At 43.2% G+C, this 21,365-nt stretch overlaps 4 protein-coding genes across 4 annotated transcripts; 2 read left to right on the forward strand and 2 right to left on the reverse strand.

The window, feature by feature from the left end:
- Positions 1-173: 173 nt before the first annotated feature.
- LOC128741024 (toll-like receptor 7) lies at positions 174-15,936 on the forward strand. Its single transcript, XM_053836599.1, has 7 exons — positions 174-484; positions 2,023-2,346; positions 14,072-14,211; positions 14,283-14,586; positions 14,643-15,169; positions 15,234-15,343; positions 15,406-15,936. The coding sequence occupies exons 1-7, from the start codon at positions 174-176 to the stop codon at positions 15,934-15,936; spliced, it is 2,247 nt and encodes a 748-aa protein (XP_053692574.1).
- On the reverse strand, positions 6,787-8,721 carry LOC128741419 (protein 60A-like). The gene has a single exon (XM_053837224.1). The coding sequence runs from the start codon at positions 8,345-8,347 to the stop codon at positions 7,082-7,084; it is 1,266 nt and encodes a 421-aa protein (XP_053693199.1). The 5' UTR covers positions 8,348-8,721; the 3' UTR covers positions 6,787-7,081.
- Positions 15,937-16,001: 65 nt separating the features above from the next.
- Positions 16,002-18,003, reverse strand: LOC128741744 (COP9 signalosome complex subunit 2). The gene is made up of 5 exons (XM_053837746.1): positions 17,814-18,003; positions 17,488-17,682; positions 17,309-17,434; positions 16,434-17,248; positions 16,002-16,372 (listed from the first exon to the last, which is right to left on the reverse strand). The coding sequence occupies exons 1-5, from the start codon at positions 17,865-17,867 to the stop codon at positions 16,228-16,230; spliced, it is 1,335 nt and encodes a 444-aa protein (XP_053693721.1). The 5' UTR covers positions 17,868-18,003; the 3' UTR covers positions 16,002-16,227.
- Positions 18,004-20,265: 2,262 nt separating this feature from the next.
- On the forward strand, positions 20,266-21,120 carry LOC128744341 (BLOC-1-related complex subunit 8 homolog). Its single transcript, XM_053841251.1, has 3 exons — positions 20,266-20,383; positions 20,450-20,627; positions 20,686-21,120. Exons 1-3 carry the CDS (start codon positions 20,338-20,340, stop codon positions 20,999-21,001), a joined length of 540 nt encoding a protein of 179 aa, XP_053697226.1. The 5' UTR covers positions 20,266-20,337; the 3' UTR covers positions 21,002-21,120.
- The last annotated feature ends 245 nt before the right edge of the window (positions 21,121-21,365 follow it).

A 21,365-nucleotide genomic window follows, 5' to 3' on the forward strand; every position in this document is an offset into this window, starting at 1 on the left:
TGCCATTGAGCATCTTATCTACCTATGTGATATGCGGCATGTTACAGCTTAACACAATGAATCGATTGTGTGGCAGGCTTCAAGGTATCACACAACCAGCTCGGTGTTGTACGACTTGGCCAGTATACTTTAGCAAAAGTTGGGGAAAGCACGCCCAATCTGTGTCGCTGAAAATGTTGTTCGCGATCAACGACAAGGTTGCGACATACGGCAGCCTCCTGGTGGTGGTTGTAGCGGCGGGAATGGTTCGATCGAGCGTCGCTCAAACTGTGGAAATTTGTTCGTTCTGCCGCTGCCTTGAGAACGCCAAGGAATCGTCGATTATCGTGGATTGTTTCGAAAGCAGCAGGACACATCGGCAGCGACCTTCGCACTACTTTGATCTGCGCAACATGCTCTGGCCGGTTACGCCGGAGGTTTCCGGCAGTCAACCGCCCAGCGTGCGGGCTTTTTTCAAGGATCTTAGTTTGCGGGATTTACCAATGTGAGTGTCTGTTCATTTTAAGTTACTGTGTCGGTTGATATCAGCTACGATAAGACGGAATAAGACTGTTAAATTTCTAAAATGATGACGCGTCAGTTCATTATATGAACACCAAGAAAGAAGTAGAAGTGCGTAGCAGATGTTTGATGTTTTAATCTAATATTCTGTATGTGCTATGGTCATTATAAAAGGAGCAGTGAATTTGAAATTAAGTGCAACCCACAATGACTAGAGCGACAAGAACGACATTCACCCCTATTCTGTATTTCGAACGAGTTGATGTTTCGATCGAAACTGATATTTCGTTCGAAAAAACAGCGGTTCGAACGAAAGATCTTCATATGAAAAAACAACTCGAACGAAATATTTGCCAAGTCGATCGAAATATTTCAACTCGTTCGAAATACAGAACATGGGTAATTAGCTGGAGCCGAGCTGGGGTAGATTGTAACGGGCTGAGAGAAAAGTGAAGGAGAAGCAAGAGAAACGGCTGCAGGCGGTTGTTTGGAGTTTGACATATTATTTTTACTGTTATTTACTCCGTACTAGATTGAAGTGGCGGTTTTTTTGCTTGTCATAAAGTGGGGAGGGTTTATCAGGGGAAACTGATTGCAGAGCCTCGTGTCGGTTACTGATATTTCAGTGATATCATGGTGCAAAGACAGATAAGAGAGTTTGAATCGATATGCGATGACAGCAGAGCCAATTTCTTCATTTTTATTAATGCTTGCTTCGCAGAAAAATGACACATTCTGTTGTTGAATATTGAAGTGTGGTTTAGTTTAATAGTCATATATGACAATGAGGAAACGGAGGTCGTTTCCGTTGTATGACAAATTTCAAATTCTTTCAATAACCTGAGTTTACTTTAACTCTAACCCGAAATTAATAAGCGATATTAGCAGCTTGACAAATCGACCCTTAAATAGTAACGTTAAACGTGCCAAAAGGGTGGATTCCAACTGCATTCTAAAAAGTGAATACTTTCGGGCTAATCGGAATGCATTCTGGGTTAGATTATGAACAATCAACCAGGTTGATAATCTAACAATCTGGCAGATCAAATTACCAGAACGCACATCTAAATTGTTCTCAGACCTAACATTGTTTGTAATTTTAGGCATTAGCAGGCATTCGTTGAACAACCTGCATTCCGAGCCTCAGAATTGTTGTCCTGCGGAACTCAAATCGAATAGCAATAGACCAGCGGCCATCAAGACCACTATAAAATCATCGGTCGCGTACGCTATGGTCCGATGGATAGTACAGGGTTTCGTAGGGAATTTCCTCATGGGTGCCTCGCGCAAACACGGACCAGATTTTGGCCGTCCGACAGATCTGGCAGAAATGTTGGCAGTACAATGTGCCCACGCATCATATTTTCGTGGATTTCAAAGCAGCATACGGTACTGTTGACCGAGACCAGCTATGGCAGATAATGCACGGACACGGTTTTCCGGATTAACTGACGTGACTGATCGTTAGTCTGCATTGGGTCGAGTGATGTATTTCGTGCGTATCTCGGGGATACTCCCTAGTCCCTTCGAGACACGAGGCATCAGACAAGGTGTCGGTTTATCCTGCATGCTGTTTAACATCGCTCTAGCGGTTGTGATCCGACGAACGGTCATCACCAAAGGTAGCCAACTCCTAGGCTTCGCAGATGACTTTGATACCATTGCCAGGAGCTTGGCGAAGGCGGAGACAGTTTACGCCAGACTGGAAGCAGAGTCTAGGTGCCTTCCACGGACGGTAATCGATGACGGCGACGAACTGGTCGCTGTCAAGGGATCGCTGGTGACCATGGACAACAACACTCGTAAAGTGATTCAGCGGGGCATTAAAAAGCCTGTCGCAAAACAGTAGATCTGTAGGAATTGAAGTTGTGGCGCTGCTCACGGAGGACATATGCGCCCTTGCCGTGTTCAAGCGACCGGAGGGTACTGCGCATGATATTTGGCAGGGTACAAACTGAAAGTGGAGAGTGGCCTATGAATCACGAACTACATGCACTGCTTGGAGAAATTCCCATCGCACATCTGGCGAAAATTGGTAGGCTACGGTGGGTCGGACTGTATAGTATGCAGATGTTGTAAAATGGCCTCCAATAAATATTATGTTGAAAATTATTGTCATTAAATCATCTGCAAAAAAGCATTATCAGCACCATAAGCTGGTTGGCGTAGAAGAAATAAGTTATCGCTTAGCACCGACAAATGCGTAGTGATCACTTTTCATCGCATCTTAAGGCCTATCACTTTTGCATACCAAATTGATGGTGTCACACTCTCGAGAGTAAATCAAATAAACGACCTGAGCATCCTGCTAGACACGAAACTTTCATTTGACTTACACCGCTCAGTTGTCGGCTCTAAAGCGATAATTGCAAAAGATTTTACTGATTCTCACTGCCTAAAGGCGCTATATGCTGTAGTTTGGTTTTGGAGCATTCGAATCGAGTGCATCCAGAAACGTTTCATCAGGCTGGCCTCAAACCATGGCGCAACGCATCTGACATTCCTCCGTACCTTGACCGCTGTCGACTTCTGGGATTAGATACATTACAACGACGACGAACCATTCAACAAGCAATATTGATTGGGAAGCTTTTAAATAGTTGAAATCGACTCCCCCTGGCTGCTTCGCGCTTTGAATTTGGGCCACGCATAGGACATTACAGAACGTGTCCATGTTCGCCGGTCCGGCAGAACAAAAGGATGAAATCAGAGATCTCCTCTGCTGTTACCAGCCATGGTTTTTACCTGTCGCCAGGGCAGGTTCTCGTCTACAGCCCGGATGTCGTTGGCTAAGCTCCGTCGCCATGAGCCTCTGGGTCTGCCTCTTCTACGCTGTCCTTGTGGATTCCAGTCGAGTGCTTCTCTGCAAACCTCGTTCGCTCCTTTCCTCAAGGTGTGTCCGATCCACTTCCACCTACGTTCACGAATTTCTGTGGCTATCGGCCGTTGATGACACCGACGATGGAGTTCCTCATTGGGTATCCAGTTATCAGGCCACCAGGCACCGGTTAATGAATACCTGCAGTTTTCGCTTTGTCTCCGCTGAGACGCACCACGTTTCGCAGGCATACGGATTTAACGTTTGAATTAAAGATTCGGGTTTTCGTACGTAGAGTGATCTGGTTTGAGCGCCAAATGTTTTGCAGGCCTGCAAAGGCACCCCTGGCCTTCCTGATCCGTGTGGCTATATCAGTCTTGGTACCACCATCGGGCGTTGTCTGGCTACCAAGATATTGAAAGGTGTCTACCTGCTCAATTTGTTGTTCCGCTACTGTGAAGTTGGTGGAATTGTCAGTGTTCACTACCATTGACTTAGTTTTCGCTACATTGACTGTGAGACCTGCTGCCTGGGAGCTCTCGGAGAGGTCATCTAACTTGCTCTGCATATCGTTTCGGCGTTGTGCGAGCAAGACAATGTCGTCGGCTAGGTCGAGGTCATTTAGCTGCTCCATCGTTAGAGGATTCCAAGGCAATCCTCGATTTGGTCTACTGTCAATTGCTCCAACTAATATCTCATCCATAGCGATGAGAAACAGAAGCGGTGATAAAACGCAGCCCTGTCTCACGCCAGCAGTAACCCTTATAGGGTCGGATAAGACGCCGTCGTGCAAAACCTTGCACGAGAACGCCTCGTACTGAGCCTCGATGAGATGGACTAGCTTATCTGGAACTCCTCTACGCCTAAGTGCGCCCCAAATGTTTTCGTGATTGAGTCGGTCGAACGCCATTTCGAAGTCAACGAATACCAGCAGAAGAGAGTCCTGGAATTCGTTGATCTGCTCCAATATAATGCGTAGCGTTGTGATATGGTCTACCGCCGGAGAGTAGCGTCGATCTTGTCCAGGATCCGGTTGAGGATTACCTTACAGAGTACTTTGAGAGTAATACAGAGCAACGTGATGCCACGCCATCAGTTACCGCATTCAGTTAGGTCTGCTTTCTTAGGGACTTTGACCGATATGCCCTGCATCCAGTCCACCGGAAAAGTTGCGGTTTCCCATATATTGCTGAAAAGCTGATGCATCATCTGGGCTGACAAAGATGGGTCAGCTTTGAGCATTGCGGCTGATATACAGTCTATCCCTGGCGCTTTATTGGATTTCATACTCTTGATGGCTGCTACAATTTCATCCAGTGATGGCGCTTCCGAGTTAAAGCGATTAATTCGAGGAAGTGTAGGCGTCATACGCTGCTAGTTTTGTTATTCTATGACATTTGAAACTGGGATAGTAGTTCAAAATGTTCAGTCCATTTGCTATGACGGCGCCGCAGTGGAGACACCTACATTAGTTTCGAGTATGCGTGAAGCAGAATAGCGATTTTTTAAAGAGTGCAAAAGACAGAAACATGTCGGAAATAATTTTCACGCATTCAGCTACGGGCAGTTCTGTAAGTGGAAAAGAGGTCGTGCCGTCATTGCGAATAGCTTAAGCTGTTCTGTACGGTCAGTCAATAGCTGTCCAGCTCTGTCCTTTAGCGGCATCTTTGTATTCATCCTGGCACGCCTAAGGCGGCGAGAAATATCGTACAACAAGCGGATATCACCATTAGCGGCGGCGGTTTCTCCTTGTTCGGCTAGGGAGTAAGTCCAGGTTCTCTTGTCCCGCCTACAAGCACGTTTAACAGCCCTCTCCAGTGTGGCGTATCGTTGACGGGCAGCTGTCTTGGCCGATCTGGTCCGCGCTCGCTCAATACCAGCTTTCGCCTCTCTCCGCTCGTCGATCTTCCCCCAAGTTTCATCCGAAATCCACTCCCTCCGCCCGCTGCGCGCTTTGCCGAGTGTTTCATCACTGGTCGTGATGAAGGCGTTCTTGATGCCGGTCCATTGTTCTTCGACGGTTCCACCAGGTGGCAACTCCGAGGCTCGAGATTCAAGTTGTTCGACAAAGGCCCTTTTCACCTCAGGATTCTCCAATCGGCGGACGTCGTAGCGGCACCCAACTTTCTCCTCCCGTCGTTGGAAACGTGCGACGCGCAGACGTATCTCAGCGATAACAAGATGATGGTCGGATGCAATATCAGCGCTGCGTTTATTGCGTACATCAAGAAGGCTCCTTCGCCATTTCCGGCTGATGCAGATGTGGTCGATTTGGTTTTCTGTTCGGCCGTCGTGGGAAACCCACGTGACTTTATGTACTGGTCTATGGGGGAAGAGCGATCCTCCAATGACCATGTTGTTATTACCACAGAATTCTGTAAACAGCTCCCCGTTTTCGCTCATCTCTCCTAGGCCATGGCGTTCCATGACGCGTTCAAGGTCCGCATTGTTTGAGACAATCTTCGCGTTGAAGTCGCCCATATGGATTTGGATGTCCCCCTTCGGGATTTTCTCAACCACGCTGTTCAGCTGGCTGTAAAAACTCTCTTTCTCCTGCAGGTCGGCAGCATCTGTTGGCGCATAGCACTGGATTGTTGTAAGGTTCCTATCCCGTGTTCTGAATCTGGCAACGATTATTCGCTCATTAATTGGTGTCCACTTCATCAGGACCGCATGTGCCCCTGGGCTCAGCAGGAATCCAACTCCTCTTTCTCGAGTAGCATTTTCACCTCGTATGCCAGAGTAGAGCAAGACTTGCCCGGATGATGTCCTGTGTTCGCCAGTACCCGGCCAGCGGACCTCGTTCAGCCCCAGGATTTCTAGCTTCAGGCGGCTAGCTTCCCTTGCAAGTTGAGCCAGCTTGCCCTGCTGGGCAAGGGTCAGTATATTCCGTGTTCCGTTCCGATTCGTGTCCGTGTTTTCATGCTTTTCATTGGACCTAAATTTGAATCAATATAGTTGAAATTGGATTGACTGCCACTTCTTACGCTTTTATTTTACGCTAATTTTGGAATTTACGCGGTTTTTGTACGCGATCTTCAGAATTTAGTTAGAATTGACTTGCGACTGGATCTATTAGTTAGTAGTCATAGAAATACCGGACTGTGTTGATTTGACAACTTCGGACTTCCTGACTACACCTTGAGGAATTATTTTGTTTTACGTTACGTATTTAGGGAGTAGACGGCGTACGTACCCCAGTGTGTCCCAGTCTGGGCACGCCAGTACCCTTATTTTATATTCCGAAGCAAAAGGTTTTCGAACGAAAGATGATTCCGCTGGCAAAATCAAATGGACAAAGAATTCTGTCGAAACAGTTGCAATCGAGATTAAAACCCGCCTGAATACCCAAATATATAAATTGAGGTAATAATCAATATTGAACTAATGAATATGAAACAGTATAATAAGAATAATAGTGAGGTAATATTAGTGATATGCGAAAACAAAACACAACACGTTGAATAGATAATTTAAGTCAATATTTTATTCCAAAATAATTTGGCAAGAGTCACTACATAAGAGTTATCAAAAGTTACAATTTACAATCACTTTCAATGTAAATAAATTTAATAGAAACGCATACCCAAGGTGATAGCATGTATATAGAGATTCTGTATCAGAGAAACGTTGCAAAATTGAACTTGCTTTTCGAGGAATACTTTTTTTTTAATACAAACTAGTTCGGCACTGCACTCAATTCAAGCATATTGATCTGCCCACTGACTGGCTGGCAGTTGCAAGCTTTGCTCGGCAATGCTCTCAATGACAACCACAACTTTTCACCACCATATTTTTATACTTCTTCAGGTTCACATTCGACTCGTCGATGTGGTACAGCACCGAGATCGGGCTCAGCTTGGTTGGAGCGCAGCATGGCTTCGGCACCTTGCTGGGATGCATTAGGTGAACCAGTGTCTGGACAATCGCGTGATTCGTTGCATTCATATGGGCGTTCAGCGGGAAATTGCACTCGCCACTGCAGAAAAATGCACCGTACCCTTCCGGTGCGATGATCCAATCCTGCCAGTTTAGGTCCTTGAAGCTGACGTAGAGCGTTTTGATTTGACAACTTTTGTGATGATCGATCGACGATGGATCACTAAGGGGATTTCGATTTTCGCTTTTGTTTTTCCGTTTTCTCTGAGCATTACGCTTGCTTCTGGGATGAACGTGCATTACGGGTTTCACTATTTGGGGTCCTTTACAGTAGGCAACCAAAAATGGTTGATACTTTTCTTCTCCTTTGGCGCTGACCAAACCAATATCGTCTAATTTGATTTCTTTATCAGAACGATTTTTCGAATAGGCACCAATATAGAATCCCTTGTTAGACTGCCTATTGCTGATCCAGTCTAAAACTACTGAAGTTACGTTCAGCTCGATCCATCCATCGTAGTCTGTCGATACGTCCGCTTCCGATATCTTCATCAGTTCTTTTTCGCCGTCAAGGTTTGTTATCGAGTAAACGACGATAGTCACGTTTTCAGCGTTGTATTTGTGCTTTACAAACTCGCTACTCTTGTGAAGTCTTAGTTCAGCCAATATTAGCTCGGCGTCATCGTTCGTCTCATGCACATCGAACCACAGTCTTCGTCCTTTCTCATGCCGTACTTCAGCGACATGATGGTTTTTGTTCAAAAACGTCATAATGATATCACTTTGATCGATGGCTTTATTATCGGCTTCGGTGAAGAGTATATCCTCATCGTCGGCACTCCTGGCGTGTCGAACGTGAGAGCTCAAAATTCCGTCGTGTGATAGTTTATCGTAGACATTCAGCAAGAATTGAGGAGCCGATTTACTGATCGATGAATGCAAATGGCGCTTGTGTGGTCTTTCGGGAAGTCCCAACAATTCCAAGATCTCGTGCTCGATTTCATGTTGATCGTCGCTGGTCATCGACGTATCCAGGACCGTTTGTCCGATTCCATTGTCCACGTAAATCCCCGAGAGACCACCACGGATAGAGTAGACGCTGGACAGTAAAACTATGGCAAAAATTACAAGCTTCATTGCCTTACACATTTTTATCGTACAACACAGATTTAAATCGAGATTTGGTCTCTCCAACCTAAGCACACTTCATCACTGTTGTTCTGATCCTGGATTACTGATTATTCAATATGGCGCACAGTCCACTGGACACTGGTTTAACGCAATGAAACACTTGAATCAGTACTTTAGAAGATGTTTTAGCAATAGTTTGCTAAATGTAATGAAACTCTAAGGCAGACTAATTTCTCGAATGGAATATATAAGTATGAATTGCGATATCACACACGTTCTTCGCTTGCTGGTGAATTAACTGATGTATGCAGGTGCTTAAACCATGCGAGAGTGTGCGTCAAATCTTAAGCCATCTCTGCCGACTAAAAAACTTGTTTGAGTATCAAGACGAGAGGGTATAAACAACCGGACCTTTGCGTGGTGTTTATTTTACTGCAAGCTCCTAGGAGGAACTGGGTGTAAGACGAAATGTAAAATGCAGTGCCATATTTGATGCAGCTTAAGCGTCCTTCATAAGGCGGTTGATTTTACCCCCCGTTGCTCCGTAAGGTTTTCTCTGGAATCGGCCGCAGCAGTACGTATTTACGTTCACATATTTCTTCTCTCCAGCAGAAAGAGATCTAATCCAGAATGAGCGATAAATTCTTTCCTACCCGCCGCATTCAGGTAGACATTTCCGGACGTCCCGGTCCCGCGTGTGCAAACGGGAGAGAAAGCAAGACGCAATTTTTGGCTTAGGCGCACTCTGTAACTAGGAGTAGTTGTAGGTATGTAGTAAAAAATTGATTCAACATCGCTCAGCGCACTGTAAGCTACCAATCAATGAATGATTGTTTACATAGGGTAAACCGTTGCTTTGTTGATCGTACACGGTCATAGTCATAGCGGTTGAACTTATGATCGAAAATCAATTTCCAGAAATTTTTTCCAATTTTCCCGGACTTAGCTTATTTTAAAAGATAAATGACTTTTGAAAATACGATCAGGCAGCGAAGTCTCTTCCGACACGTAGCAGTTGCGTTATTGCGCATTTCTCAGAAATTGTTAGACCGTAGAAGGTCAGACTCGAGTCTAAACTTCTTATCAGAACAATTAAAAAATTGCACAAGAAATTCTAAAAGACTCTCACCTGGATAGTTATAGATATTTAATTTATATTTTTTAACTTTCCGCTCCTAGGCAAATTTTTGGCCAAATCCCGGCTGGTTAGGGCCCGTGTCACTTGTGAAAACCAGTATTTTTTGCCGCTCGGTCCTGGAACAGCTAGATTGTCGAATCCGTGAGCTTGTGAGATCTACCATGAAGAGTCTTCGTTTTTTCAGAATCTTTGACTGGTCTCTTCAGACCATCCTGATTATCACTCCTGTTCTTGGAGATTCCTTTTTGAATTCGCTAGTATTGTCCTTTGAAGTTTTGGATTCCACGTGCTGGCATATTTGGTTGGTGTTGCACAGGATTTACAGTCCTCAGCTGAGTTTCGCTAAGTTTATGATGATGTTTCTGCCTGAAAGTTGACGCATTTGCATTTTAATCCGCATGTAGTTCACTGGTATTTGAGCGCTGCAAAGTTTATAATTTATTGGTAAAGGGATTTTCTTTTTTACTTTCTATCGATCTTTTCAGTCTTTTATCGAAGGTCACACTTCGTGGGAAGAAAGCATGAATTATATCTGGATGCGGAGTTTTTTTGCAGGTAGAATCCCGTTTATTCCAGCAGGAATCCGCTGGAAACTACTTTCCTGATATTTACAAGAAAGATCCATGTATCCGAACATATACGAATCCAACTGGGTCGTGGTAAGCTCAGTAGTGGGATAATCCTCATAGAAGATCCCAACTGTGATTTGTCTCATCTGCCTCTCTAAAAGAAACAGTGGGATTCATGATGGAACGCTTGTGAGTTTTACGAATGGTGTCCTGGTTGACATTTGCTTGTTTTTCTTTTTTCTGGGCTATTGTCAGCTATTTTTATTTTCCACGAAGTGTCTTTAGCCGGATCTTCTATTTGAGCTCCGAAACTAATAATGAAGTTTATTCCATTTCTTCTTATACGACACGTACAAGAATGCAGCTTTTCAAAAAATATGATATGAAAAAGTTATATAGGGATACGAAGGATTTAAGAAAGCTATAAATAATGGACATGCATAGAAAAGGTCCAAGCTTCTCGAGACGTCACACACAGGAATATTAGATGGTCTTTCGAATAGCATCGTCAAATTTCTTTCTACTTCTAGCGGCGCGGTGAAATAAACTTAACTAACTTAACTTATCATCTGAGAGTCCAATAGGACGCAGATGGTTCTCCAACCACTAGTGGCTAGACATAAGTTGAGACATCATACAAATATAATTACGATTTACATCAAAATCTTTGAAACCTGTCGTCCGTCATCTTTGCGATGTGACCGGTCCATCGTAGCCTATCGACTTTCGCTAGATGTACGACAGGGATCTCTCAAAGCAGTCACCCTTATTCTTGTTTTCGTTCGAATGATATTCGTTCGAAAGTTAAACCGATCCGTATTCTTGTTTTCGTTCGAATCAATTCGAACGTTCGAATTCCCCTTCCTTTTGTTCATTCGAATATGAGAATAGTGCTTCCCGATTCGTTCGAAACAAACTATTCGTACGAATGCAGGATACGGCCGTAAACAAGAATAAAGGTGAGTGTATGTAGCTTGTGATTCACACGCCTACGTCACTCTCCGCTTTCAATTTGTACTCCACCAAATATCGTCTTCCGTATCTTCCACTCGAACACAGCCAGTAAGGGCGCGTATGCCCACCACGTGAGCAGCGTCGCAGCCTTAAATCCATAAAGAACTACCGGTCTGATTGGGACTTTGTACATTATTAGCTTCGTACGACGGCGTATGTTTGTTGATCATAGCGTTTTGCGAAGCACAGTAGATCCGATTTTCCGCTTGGCGCCCCGAGATCTCAGTACTAATATTGTTGTCCACGCGGTTACCAGCAATCCCAAGTACGCGACCGGTTATCGTCCGCGAAAGGCGCACGTTTGTTTCCTTCGAGCCTCTTCTTTTAATGTATTTGGTCCAATCCTTCTAGATTGCGCTTTTAGTTAAGCGTAGATTCCCTTCACCATCGCCAAGTTTCTGGCTATAATATTTAGGAGTTGGCTATCTTTGCTAAAAATCATGCCTCTCGCTACGATACTCGCTCTTCGGATTACACCTTTTATAGCGATGTTAAATAACATACAGGACAGTCTATCTCCCTGACGCAACCCTCTGTGCGAATCGAAGCAACTTGAAACTTGAAACGTCCACGAAACACGCATGGAGCACATCACTAGTTTCGGGATAGCTTTGAATCGCCGCGTCAGTTTGTCCGGAAAACTCACGAGTTATCTGTCATAGGTCCTCGCGCTCACCGGAAATAAACTACAACGTTAGGTTTACTCTCCATAAGCGAATGCCCGCATCTTGACACCACTCAAAGGTTTTAGGCAATGGTGGGACTGACTTCTTTTGATACTTTTACTGACTGTTTCTTCGAAGCCAACTTGTTTTCCTAGACATTACGTCTAATATGAAGGTAGTCCTTCTCAATCAGGCGAAGTTCCGAGTTTCGATAGATAAAAATGGTTGTTATCGCTATACCAGGCTAATATGGGCTGCGTGTAGTGGCGGCTCATCTTACCGGACCCACAGATGGGCTGCTAAACCAAGAATTTTTTGGCGGATTTGAGGAACGGACAACCGTGACAACTACTTTGTGTGCGCCTTGATGTAAGTCTGGCCGTTCATTACCGCGCACCTCGCTTTCGTCTGCTACTCTTGGTACAATTTTCCGTCGCGGGCATTGGACACCATGTTTTGTTTGTCGTTCCGGGTCGGTGGACATGGAGTCTGACAGCAAACATCTGCCTTCTTCGCACCATCGCGAATCGAAAGTTTCGGCGTATGCTTGAACCGGCTCAAGAGATTGGCCATTAATTGCACAGCTAAGATTATGTCCAACTCTAGGTCTAAATCCAAAACCAAATCCGTGTTAAAGTCAAAATGCAATTTCAAACGCAAGCCCGAGCTCAAACCCGCTCCGGATACTTCCACTTGTTTTACGATTCTTCAAATTTGTTAAACAAATACATTTGCTACTGATTGTGGCCATATATTAAATTATTGGACTATTAAATAATTTAATCAGCTTATTCGTTTTGAAGTAACTTGCTAATGCAAATTAAATTTTAAGCATTCGCGATTAAAACGATGTGAAAATAATTTTCATTTACTAATTGAGTTAATTTTTTTTGGAGAGCCCGATCGCTCGATCCCCATACCGTCCCTAGGTGGCTCCGTAGTTTGTGTTAACGAAGCCCACCGTCGCATTCACGTTACCCATGCCGATTTTCATGTTAGTAATCCAGTCAATCAGGCTTTCAGATGACTTCTTCTCCTATGACTCGGCGGCGGGAGGCTTCGCAACCGTGTGCTAAATCGGTCTACGGTACGTCTTTCTAGCGTTCATAGGCAAGCGATTTTGTATCATCAGGTGTGTTTGTACGCTGGGTAGGACCTCAACTCCACGATGGTACGGAGTGTAGTCAATTCGGTCGATGGATTTCACTGAGTTTCGAGACCTCAAACTTCTCTAACCAGTTGGGGCAATTGACCCTGATCAAGGGTTTCCAACTTTCAATTCGAATCCGTCGTTTCATGTTAAATAAATCAATCAATCAATCAATCTATCTATCAGTCCATTCCCGGTTTAGAGTTACTTATTTGCTCCATTTCCGCGGGGGAGACGAACCACTACATACTACATTAAAAAGGGAAATGTGAAATCACGACCTAGTTGGTTTCAGTTCTATATAGCATTGTGTCTGTGATAACGTTTTCATTAGAAGAAATGAATTAATTTCGGATAGCGATTAAAAAAAAGAACAATAGATAATTCAATGGAATTTTTTTTAAATCCTACGTTTATTGAGCCTCAACAGTCAAGTAACTACACTCGATGCTATGTTCGTACTGCTTCCATCCCGGGGTGAAGCAGTTGGACTTTGAACATCGTGTCCGCCGAATAGAGACTGATCCCACATTTACAACATCCTCTCCCTTCTGGAGAAAAACGAGAGCATCGCACAGAAGCCTGGTTCCGGCCGTCTAGCACCGTCAGACGGTGCTGCGACCGTAAAGTGTACAACAGAAACTGAAGAGGGAAACCGTGAGCAAGGTAGCCTCATCGTTCCGCATCTTGGCCCGCGGAGTTGGAGCAAGGCCAAACGATAAAGAAGTAGGAACAAGGTGCGACTGAAGGTACTGGTGACAAACATATTTTCGTAGAAGTGTAATGGATGATGAGACCTACTAGACGCTGGACGGCAACAGCTGGCCGACTGGGGGACTGGAATTAGGTATTTTACGTCCCTCGCCAAGGAGGGAAGCGATGACGTCAAATTTATGTTCCACACGAACCTCGGATCCGGGATAGAGCTGTACGAACAAAGCATAGACCGTAGTTATTTGACTGCTTGCGCCATAGCTGTTGCGAATCAACTAATAGCGCTTTACATTTTTTTCTGTACAGGCTTAATAAACAAAGAATTTAAGGAAAATTTTTTCCATTGAATTATCTTTTGTAGTTCTTTTTCATCGCTATCATCATCATCATCATCCAAAATTAGTCCATTTTTTAATGCACACTAACTTTTTTTTTTTCGTAAAATGACTTAATCTAATCTAATTTTCAAAACATGCTTCTTATCTTCCTCAGCATATCTGCAAGTCAACAAGTCGTGGAACTAAGTTTCCAAAATGTTCATCTCGAAACATTGCCAACTGAGCCATTCCGAAATGTTAGAAACCTGGAGACCCTCACAATATCCGGCAACAATTTGCAAACCATAGAAAACGGTACCGAGTGAATCACAAACGCCATCCAAATTGAATTCAGATAAACTTATAAAGCCATTTTAAATTTTTAGATTTCTTCGCCTTCCAAAACAAGCTGCACCGTTTGGATTTAACGAACAATACGCTGGTGTCGCTGAACGCTCTGGAGCGCTCCCGGTTCGAAACGTTAGAATTCATTGACCTATCGTACAACAAGCTGGGGACGGTATCGCGACAGCTGCTTTACGTCCTGCAGAACGTAAGCATTATTCGGCTGGAGAATTGTGACATCTACAGCTGGGATTGTCCCGCCAACACACGCTGGAAAGTTCTCGATTTGGACTGGAATCACTTAACCGACATTACGACTAAAACCTTCAGCGGTTTGGAGCAATTGTAAGTTTGCGTTAACTTAAGTAAAAAATAAGGGTTTAAAATGATTTTTTTTATAGGGAAGCACTGTATTTATCCCACAACAACATCCGCATAGTCAATCCGCAAGCGTTTGAAGATTTGCACCATTTGGTACGACTGGATCTATCTCACAATGAAATATTTAAATTGGGACATAACTTGATACTGCCTAAAGCAGTGGAGATAATCAATTTAGCCAACAACAGTATTGAGCGATGGCCTTTCGAAAAGCTTTCCGAAGTCATGCGAGTTATAAACATTGAACATAACGGATTGTCCGAAATCGATCCGGACCTACCGGTGAACGTTCGGATACTAAATGCAAGTAACAATCGACTGCGGAAATTTTCCGGTGAACTGTTTCCCGATCTCATCCGGCTGGACCTATCGGATAATTTGCTGGACGCTGTTCCCAGCAGTTTGTGGCCAAATTTGACGACTCTGACCCTGGACGGTAACCCTATGGATCGGATATTCTTTGAAAATCCGACGACGTTGAAAGTGCTTTCGCTGAACAGGATGCCCAATTTGGTTGAATTGGAGGCGTCGGCTTTCACGAATCTAGGTACGTTATTATGCTAGGTTTTGGATTTGGATATTTTTACGAAAAATTATGCTAATATTAACAGCTGGTGCCGACGAATCTAAGGAGCGCGACTGTGTCGAGATTCATATTGCAGGTTGCCCTAACTTGCGACGCATAGACCCGAAGGCATTCGAGGAAGCCAGCGTTTGTAAGGTAAAGGAAAAGAAAAGGAAAAAGTGATTTTACTTTTATAACTAATCCGTTTTCATCGCCAGCTGGATCTTAGTAACAATCAGCTCACATCTATACCTGAAGAACTTATTGAGTGGAAAAGCTTGTACGGCGGCGTAAACCTTCAGGGAAATCCGTTGGATTGCAGCTGCACGGAACAGTGGCTGGTCGATGTAATTCTTTCGCAGCTTTATGACAATGCTGATTTACAGTATTTGCTGGACGATTTACGCTGCCATACCCCGCTCGAAAGGCGAGGCCAGCGATTGGTAAAATACCTTCACCACAGGGGCGCTTTCTGTGGCGTTGCAAAAATGGAACGATTACGCAACAGCCAGGACGAGGACGAGGTGGTGAAAGCCAGCTTTGGAAGTCTTGGAAGTATATTGTGTTCCTCGGACGACGAAAACTGCCTGCATGTTCATAAGGGCACTGGCTTAATAGCGGCTTTAAGCATGATGCTTGTCACCCTAATCCTTTCAGTGGTTATGGTGGTTTTCATTCTTGTTCGAAGGAGAAATGAACGAAGGAAAGTGCCGGAAGGTGTGCTGCTTATGCCGCAATTTAGGTACTAAGTAATCCCTGCATCAAATGCGCCAGTACAGATAAACAATAAATACGGACATTCTTTCAGCCAAACTTGCATTTACACATAATAGATAATAACGAACGATTTGCCTGTATTTTTCTAACACTAAGCTTCGAAAAATCGTATTTCTTGAGGGTATGCACTCACATAGACCAGCTACAAAGAAAGACAGTCTTGTACGCTTCTGGTTGTGGCTGTGCAAAGCCGAAACGTTGCTCAGCTTGTCGATGGTATTTGCCGAACGGTTTCTGGCAACTTGCAAACGACCTAACTTACCTTAAGCCATCTTGTTGATGATGGCCGTTTGAACCGAGTTGATCTGGTTGGACCACTTCTCGATAGCGCTGTCACGGGCTCCACAGCGTGCTTCCTTGTTCAGTTCCAGCACCTGATTCACCTGATCGATGCGGCCCTGAATTGTACTGTAATAAAGAAGCACTTTGATTAGACCAAAAAACAAGAAAATTTTTAGTGTTCACTCACTTATCCAGAATACAGGAAACCAGCAAACTTTCCACCTCCACCGGCTCGATGTTCAGTTCGTTGGAGATAAAGGGAATCGTAATTTTCGTGTACGGACGAATCAGCTTGATCAAAACCTGAGTCCGAATGTTTCGCAGCAGGTCCTCGATGTGTTCCCGAATAAACGGATCGGCCATAATGTTGTTACGATTGTTACGCAGGATCGACTCAAACTCCATGATGTCATTGTTTTGATAACTAACTACCAGATTGGTCATAGCCAGAATTTCCGGATCGTTTTTGTACGGTTTCGCTTCCTGGGAGTCGAAAGGATTAATGCCGGACTTCATCAGCATGTTAGCTAGCACCAGATACTTTAGGCAGGTTGTGCGACGCGATGATCCTGACTCGTCGTAGTTTTTGAACGCTTCAAAGAAATCCGTGTGTGCCTTTTCGAATTCGCCCTCACGGAGGTGCATTTTACCGCCGCACTCTCGAATAACGCCCATTATAAGGGGATGGGGAATCGCGGATTTTATGTGCAGCGATTGCTCGTAGAGGGCTTTTAGTTTTTTATTGTTCTTCTGAACAGTGTACATCTGGATCTCAAGAGCGTAGATTTCCAGCAGCTGAGTGCCTTTCTTTAGATCGTCCTCGCCATCATCTGTCTGACAAGACTGATGCAATTGCTTCAGAATTTTCTGAAGCTTACCAAAGTCATTACGATCAAAGTACAGTTTGCCCAGTTTGGTATTTGTCTTAAACCACAATCGATCGTTCTTCGCGTCTTTTAAGGCTTCCAGGGTAGTTTCATAGAAGTTTTGAAGCAGTTCCATCTGAGAAACGTAAAAGTTAGGTTATGATAATGTACTCATAGTTGTTTTTCGGAAACTTACATTTTTTGAAGTTGAAATATAATCTAGAATAGAATTGATAGATTTTTCCGAGTGATTTCTAGTAACTGCGCTTTTGATGTACGTCAACAATTGCTTATACCGAGTCATCATTTCCGGATAATTTTGCTATAAATTAAACCGTTAAGACCAATCTAAAAATGCTATGCTGAATAACTTACCAATTTAAAATTAATTTTAATCATTTGCTTCAAAGCTTTAAATCCCCATTCTCCTTTTTCTCCATTTTCCAGATCTAGCACTTTCTGAAAAGACTTCAACGCTTCCAGCGGAGCCTCTTCCTTGAGTGCCTTACTGTTGTAGTACTGATTTTCCAAATCCACATCGGGTTCCGAATTGCTATCCTCGGAATATTCCTACAAACAAAATAAACACCAAATGTTTTTAACGCACTGGACATAACCTTCAACATTCTTGAAATTCCGCTTATCCCGGCACTGATGATTCCGATGAAAATGCGAACCTCTCGAATCGAACAGAAACTTACCAAACCATAGTCCTCCTCGTCTTCGCACATAAAATCATCATCGATGTCGGACATTGTAGCAGCTTTTCGGACCGGATTTCGTTCGGCAGAACGCAATTGGAGGCCAAATTACGCAAAATAAGACGAATTTTCACTGCCGCCGACCAAACAAAACAGTATTTTTTCGCGACTTTTACCTAATCTGCCCGCAGTTAAAGCGAAAATGGGAAATAAATTCACACTTTTGTCATGTTTATGCCGTTTTTGACAGGTGCAGAGAGGACGGTATGCACCAGCAGAGTAATTTGAACACAAATTTCGGTAAAATATTGCACAGAAAAATAAAGTAACCTAAATTTACGTGTAAATCGACACTTTGGTGCAAAAAATTGCGAAAGATGCGGGAAGTTATTATTGCGACATTTGCCGCTATTTAGACTACCCCGATTTACACGATTATCACAGTCGAATCTCGCACACGATTTCGCTCAAAGAAAATGAAGTGAAAAAGAAAGGGGAAGAAGGAAAATGAAGTCAAACTCATTAGTAGATCAAACTGAAAGCCACTCTAGTGTCAGATTAACAGTGCAAAATGCGGTACGTTGCATTAAATGATTATCACAGTAGTCTAAATAGTTATAAAAGGGGCAATATCAATTTCCCACCCTTTCGTACGCGATGAATAATTATAACCGTTGCGGGCGAAACCGTCGCCAGAATCGTCGCGGTGGCAAATATCGTTTATCTTGTCAAGTAAATCAATAGCTTACGTACTAGACAAGCACAATATATATTTATAACTTACATACAGCTCAGCAGATTCTTTCTGCGACGATTCGAAGCTATCAAAAAAGTGAGCAGCGCGTTTTGTTACCAAAGAAACGGACAATATCTAAAAAATTATCTTTTATTAAATAAAAGATTAACCCCTGGATTACCTAATGCTATCCTCACACACTTTAGAAAAGCACCGAATTCGGTAAACATGACTTCCCAAACGTTTTATATATATATCTCTCTGTTGTTTGACATAAGCGATCGCTCGCTTGTAAGCAAGTGGTCGTTTGCTTGCAAGATCTTGTGAGTCAAAAATGAAACGCTCGTGTCATATCAGTTCGTCAGTGGCTGATCGTTCGGTAAAAACTTCAGTAGTGTAACCAACCTGTTTTGGACCTCATCAGCAGCTGTGCATAATTTGGACACTTCCATTTGATTTTGGTGTAAGTGTCCAAATTATATACAGTTGCTGATGGGGTCCAAACATAATAATATCCGGCGCAATTATTACCACAAGAAAAAATGACAGGTGGTTGCTTGTGTTGGAGTTGTTTCTTCGGTAAATAAATAACAAGATTTTTTCTTGAGCTGTTTTCTTTTCAGCAGCGTACCCCGCTTTAAGCGGGACAAGAAGAAATGCATTAAGTTTTTTTTGCTTTTTTTTTTTCAATTTACCCGGTCAATTTTAACGTCAATTGTGTATGACGCTTGATAGGTTTTTAATGTGAACGCATTCATATCACCGGGGTACAGATTAAAAATGTTCAGATTAAAGAAGGTCATACCAACGGGGGTACACGGTATTTCCTAAGAAAATTGGTCAATTTTGAGTTCTGGTAGAACCGACAGTAGATATTCCGGAATGTCCAGATCCGCTCAAAATACATGCACAAGTCAACTCGCATTGAAAAATCTTGTGATTTGACACCCCATTTGCCGTATTTCCAAATAAAATTCAAAATGTCAACTTTGGGTTCCGATTGAATCGATAGCGGATGATCCGGAGTGTGAGACATGAACCAGCGCTCCACAGGATAGTTTAAGATTAATTCTTAATGACCACAAATGAAACGGGTAACTTTTGTACTGTTATGACGTCAAAAAATTCCCTCTGCGATCTGGAACATCTCCGGATAAATGAAACCATAATTTACCAACATAAATTTTCATGAAAGGCCATCTTTTGGTTCTTTTAAGGTGCGTTTAGATTGGCAACAAGTGGCATGCAACTTTTTCCAAACTGTTGCCCGATGTTTCCAAGCAACATATAGCAACGTATAACAAATGTTCAGGTGGCAACAGAAGCAGCATTGGGTAACACCTAGCAACATGTCGCATATACCAAATGTTGCATTCCACATGTTGCCAAAAAATTGCCCAGTTTAAACGCACCTTTAAGTCGGGGACGAGGGACGTAAAGGCCCAAACAGAATACGACGTCAACGCATCCGTCAGCTTCAATGTGACAGTAAACCCATGGGAAAACTGTCAGAATAACGCTGACGGACGCGTTGACGCAGCATTCTGTTTGGCCCTTAAGGCTGACCAATTTTGAGTAAATTCAACCAGTTTGCGGGTGAAAATATTTAAGAGTGAATCTGAATACTGACGCTTTCGATGAGTTTCTCCGCAGAGTGTGGGACATTTTCAATTTTTGTTTTTTATTTACTATTATATTGCTTGCACCCACCGTGACATAAACAAAGTTTTGGATTTTTATTGAGTTCTATTTCCATGTAAAATAAAAGTAAATTCATATTTTTAAAAAATGCCCGCTGTTAATGATCCAGAACTGCAAGTGAAAGTTAAAAAAAGTAAATCTGTACTGTATTGTATTATATTGCGTTCGAAATAACAATCACTTTCTCTGTGTTTAACAGCATCCGAAAAAATCTCGGAAAATATGCACATTATAGCGAACGAACCAAGCTTGGCATTCTACCGCATACAGGAACACGTTCGGAAGGTGATTCCGCTGATTGTTGACCGTCGGGGAGAGGTGTACCAGCTCCAGCAGGATCTGCAAGGAAAATGCTACGATATGGAGTACGCTATTAGGTAAGAGTTGTTTTTCTACGATGTCTGGCAAAATTCTTCCATGAATCAACTTTTACAGTGCCATCAAAGAGATTGAAGCAGCAGATCAATCGTTGAAAAACATTCAGGAGTCACTGAAGAATGCCATTTTCCTCAAGCAGCAGTTAAAGTACGTGGAATCGAGAAGACCCAAGAAGGACTCCAACAGTTCCGTGTACAAGCGACTTTCGGCGCACATAACGTTGGACCTACCGGATCTGCCGGACATTTCTGGCGTTGTTCGAGAAACGACCAACCGCGTGGAGCACATGATGTCGCAAGCCCGCAGCTCATCGTCCACCAGTTCCGGTGGGGGGCCGGCCGAACTGCAGCGATCCTATACCACCTTGCATTGAATGGTTTCTCCTACTTGCTCCCACTTGAGCGACAGTCATAATTCCTTTTCGTTTCTGTGATTTAATATTATTTCGTTTATATTGACTGATTTTACTAGCTTTGAGAAAATAAAACTAGATTGTACTAAGCATCAATCCTGTAGTCAGCTTTTTCCAGCTAAATTTAGTTTTTCAATATATCTATATATTATCTTTTGTGATGAAAAATTTCATCAAGTCATATTCTAATTTCAACGAAATATGTTTAATCATAGATTTGCTGTTACCCTGGAGCGACTAACATCTACGTGTATTAAAAGCTAAAATAAATTTCATAAAACCGCTGAGCGTTAAGTCATCCGTCGTCTCTCACGCGATCAGTCAA

The sequence above is a fragment of the Sabethes cyaneus genome, chromosome 3, assembly GCF_943734655.1.
Source record: "Sabethes cyaneus chromosome 3, idSabCyanKW18_F2, whole genome shotgun sequence".
Taxonomy (NCBI): domain Eukaryota; kingdom Metazoa; phylum Arthropoda; class Insecta; order Diptera; family Culicidae; genus Sabethes; species Sabethes cyaneus.

Coding starts and splice junctions, on each gene's coding strand:
- LOC128741744 (XM_053837746.1), bottom strand. CDS start 17,867: ATGTCCGACATCGATGATGATTTTATGTGCGAAGACGAGGAGGACTAT. Junction 17,683..17,813: donor ACGAGGAGGACTATGGTTTG/GTAAGTTTCTGT, acceptor TTTTGTTTGTAG/GAATATTCCGAGGATAGCAA. Junction 17,249..17,308: donor ATATTTCAACTTCAAAAAAT/GTAAGTTTCCGA, acceptor TACGTTTCTCAG/ATGGAACTGCTTCAAAACTT.
- LOC128744341 (XM_053841251.1), top strand. CDS start 20,338: ATGCCCGCTGTTAATGATCCAGAACTGCAAGTGAAAGTTAAAAAAA. Junction 20,384..20,449: donor GCAAGTGAAAGTTAAAAAAA/GTAAATCTGTAC, acceptor TGTGTTTAACAG/CATCCGAAAAAATCTCGGAA. Junction 20,628..20,685: donor GATATGGAGTACGCTATTAG/GTAAGAGTTGTT, acceptor CAACTTTTACAG/TGCCATCAAAGAGATTGAAG.
- LOC128741024 (XM_053836599.1), top strand. CDS start 174: ATGTTGTTCGCGATCAACGACAAGGTTGCGACATACGGCAGCCTCCTG. Junction 14,212..14,282: donor TTTGCAAACCATAGAAAACG/GTACCGAGTGAA, acceptor TTAAATTTTTAG/ATTTCTTCGCCTTCCAAAAC. Junction 15,170..15,233: donor GTCGGCTTTCACGAATCTAG/GTACGTTATTAT, acceptor TAATATTAACAG/CTGGTGCCGACGAATCTAAG.
- LOC128741419 (XM_053837224.1), bottom strand. CDS start 8,347: ATGTGTAAGGCAATGAAGCTTGTAATTTTTGCCATAGTTTTACTGTCC.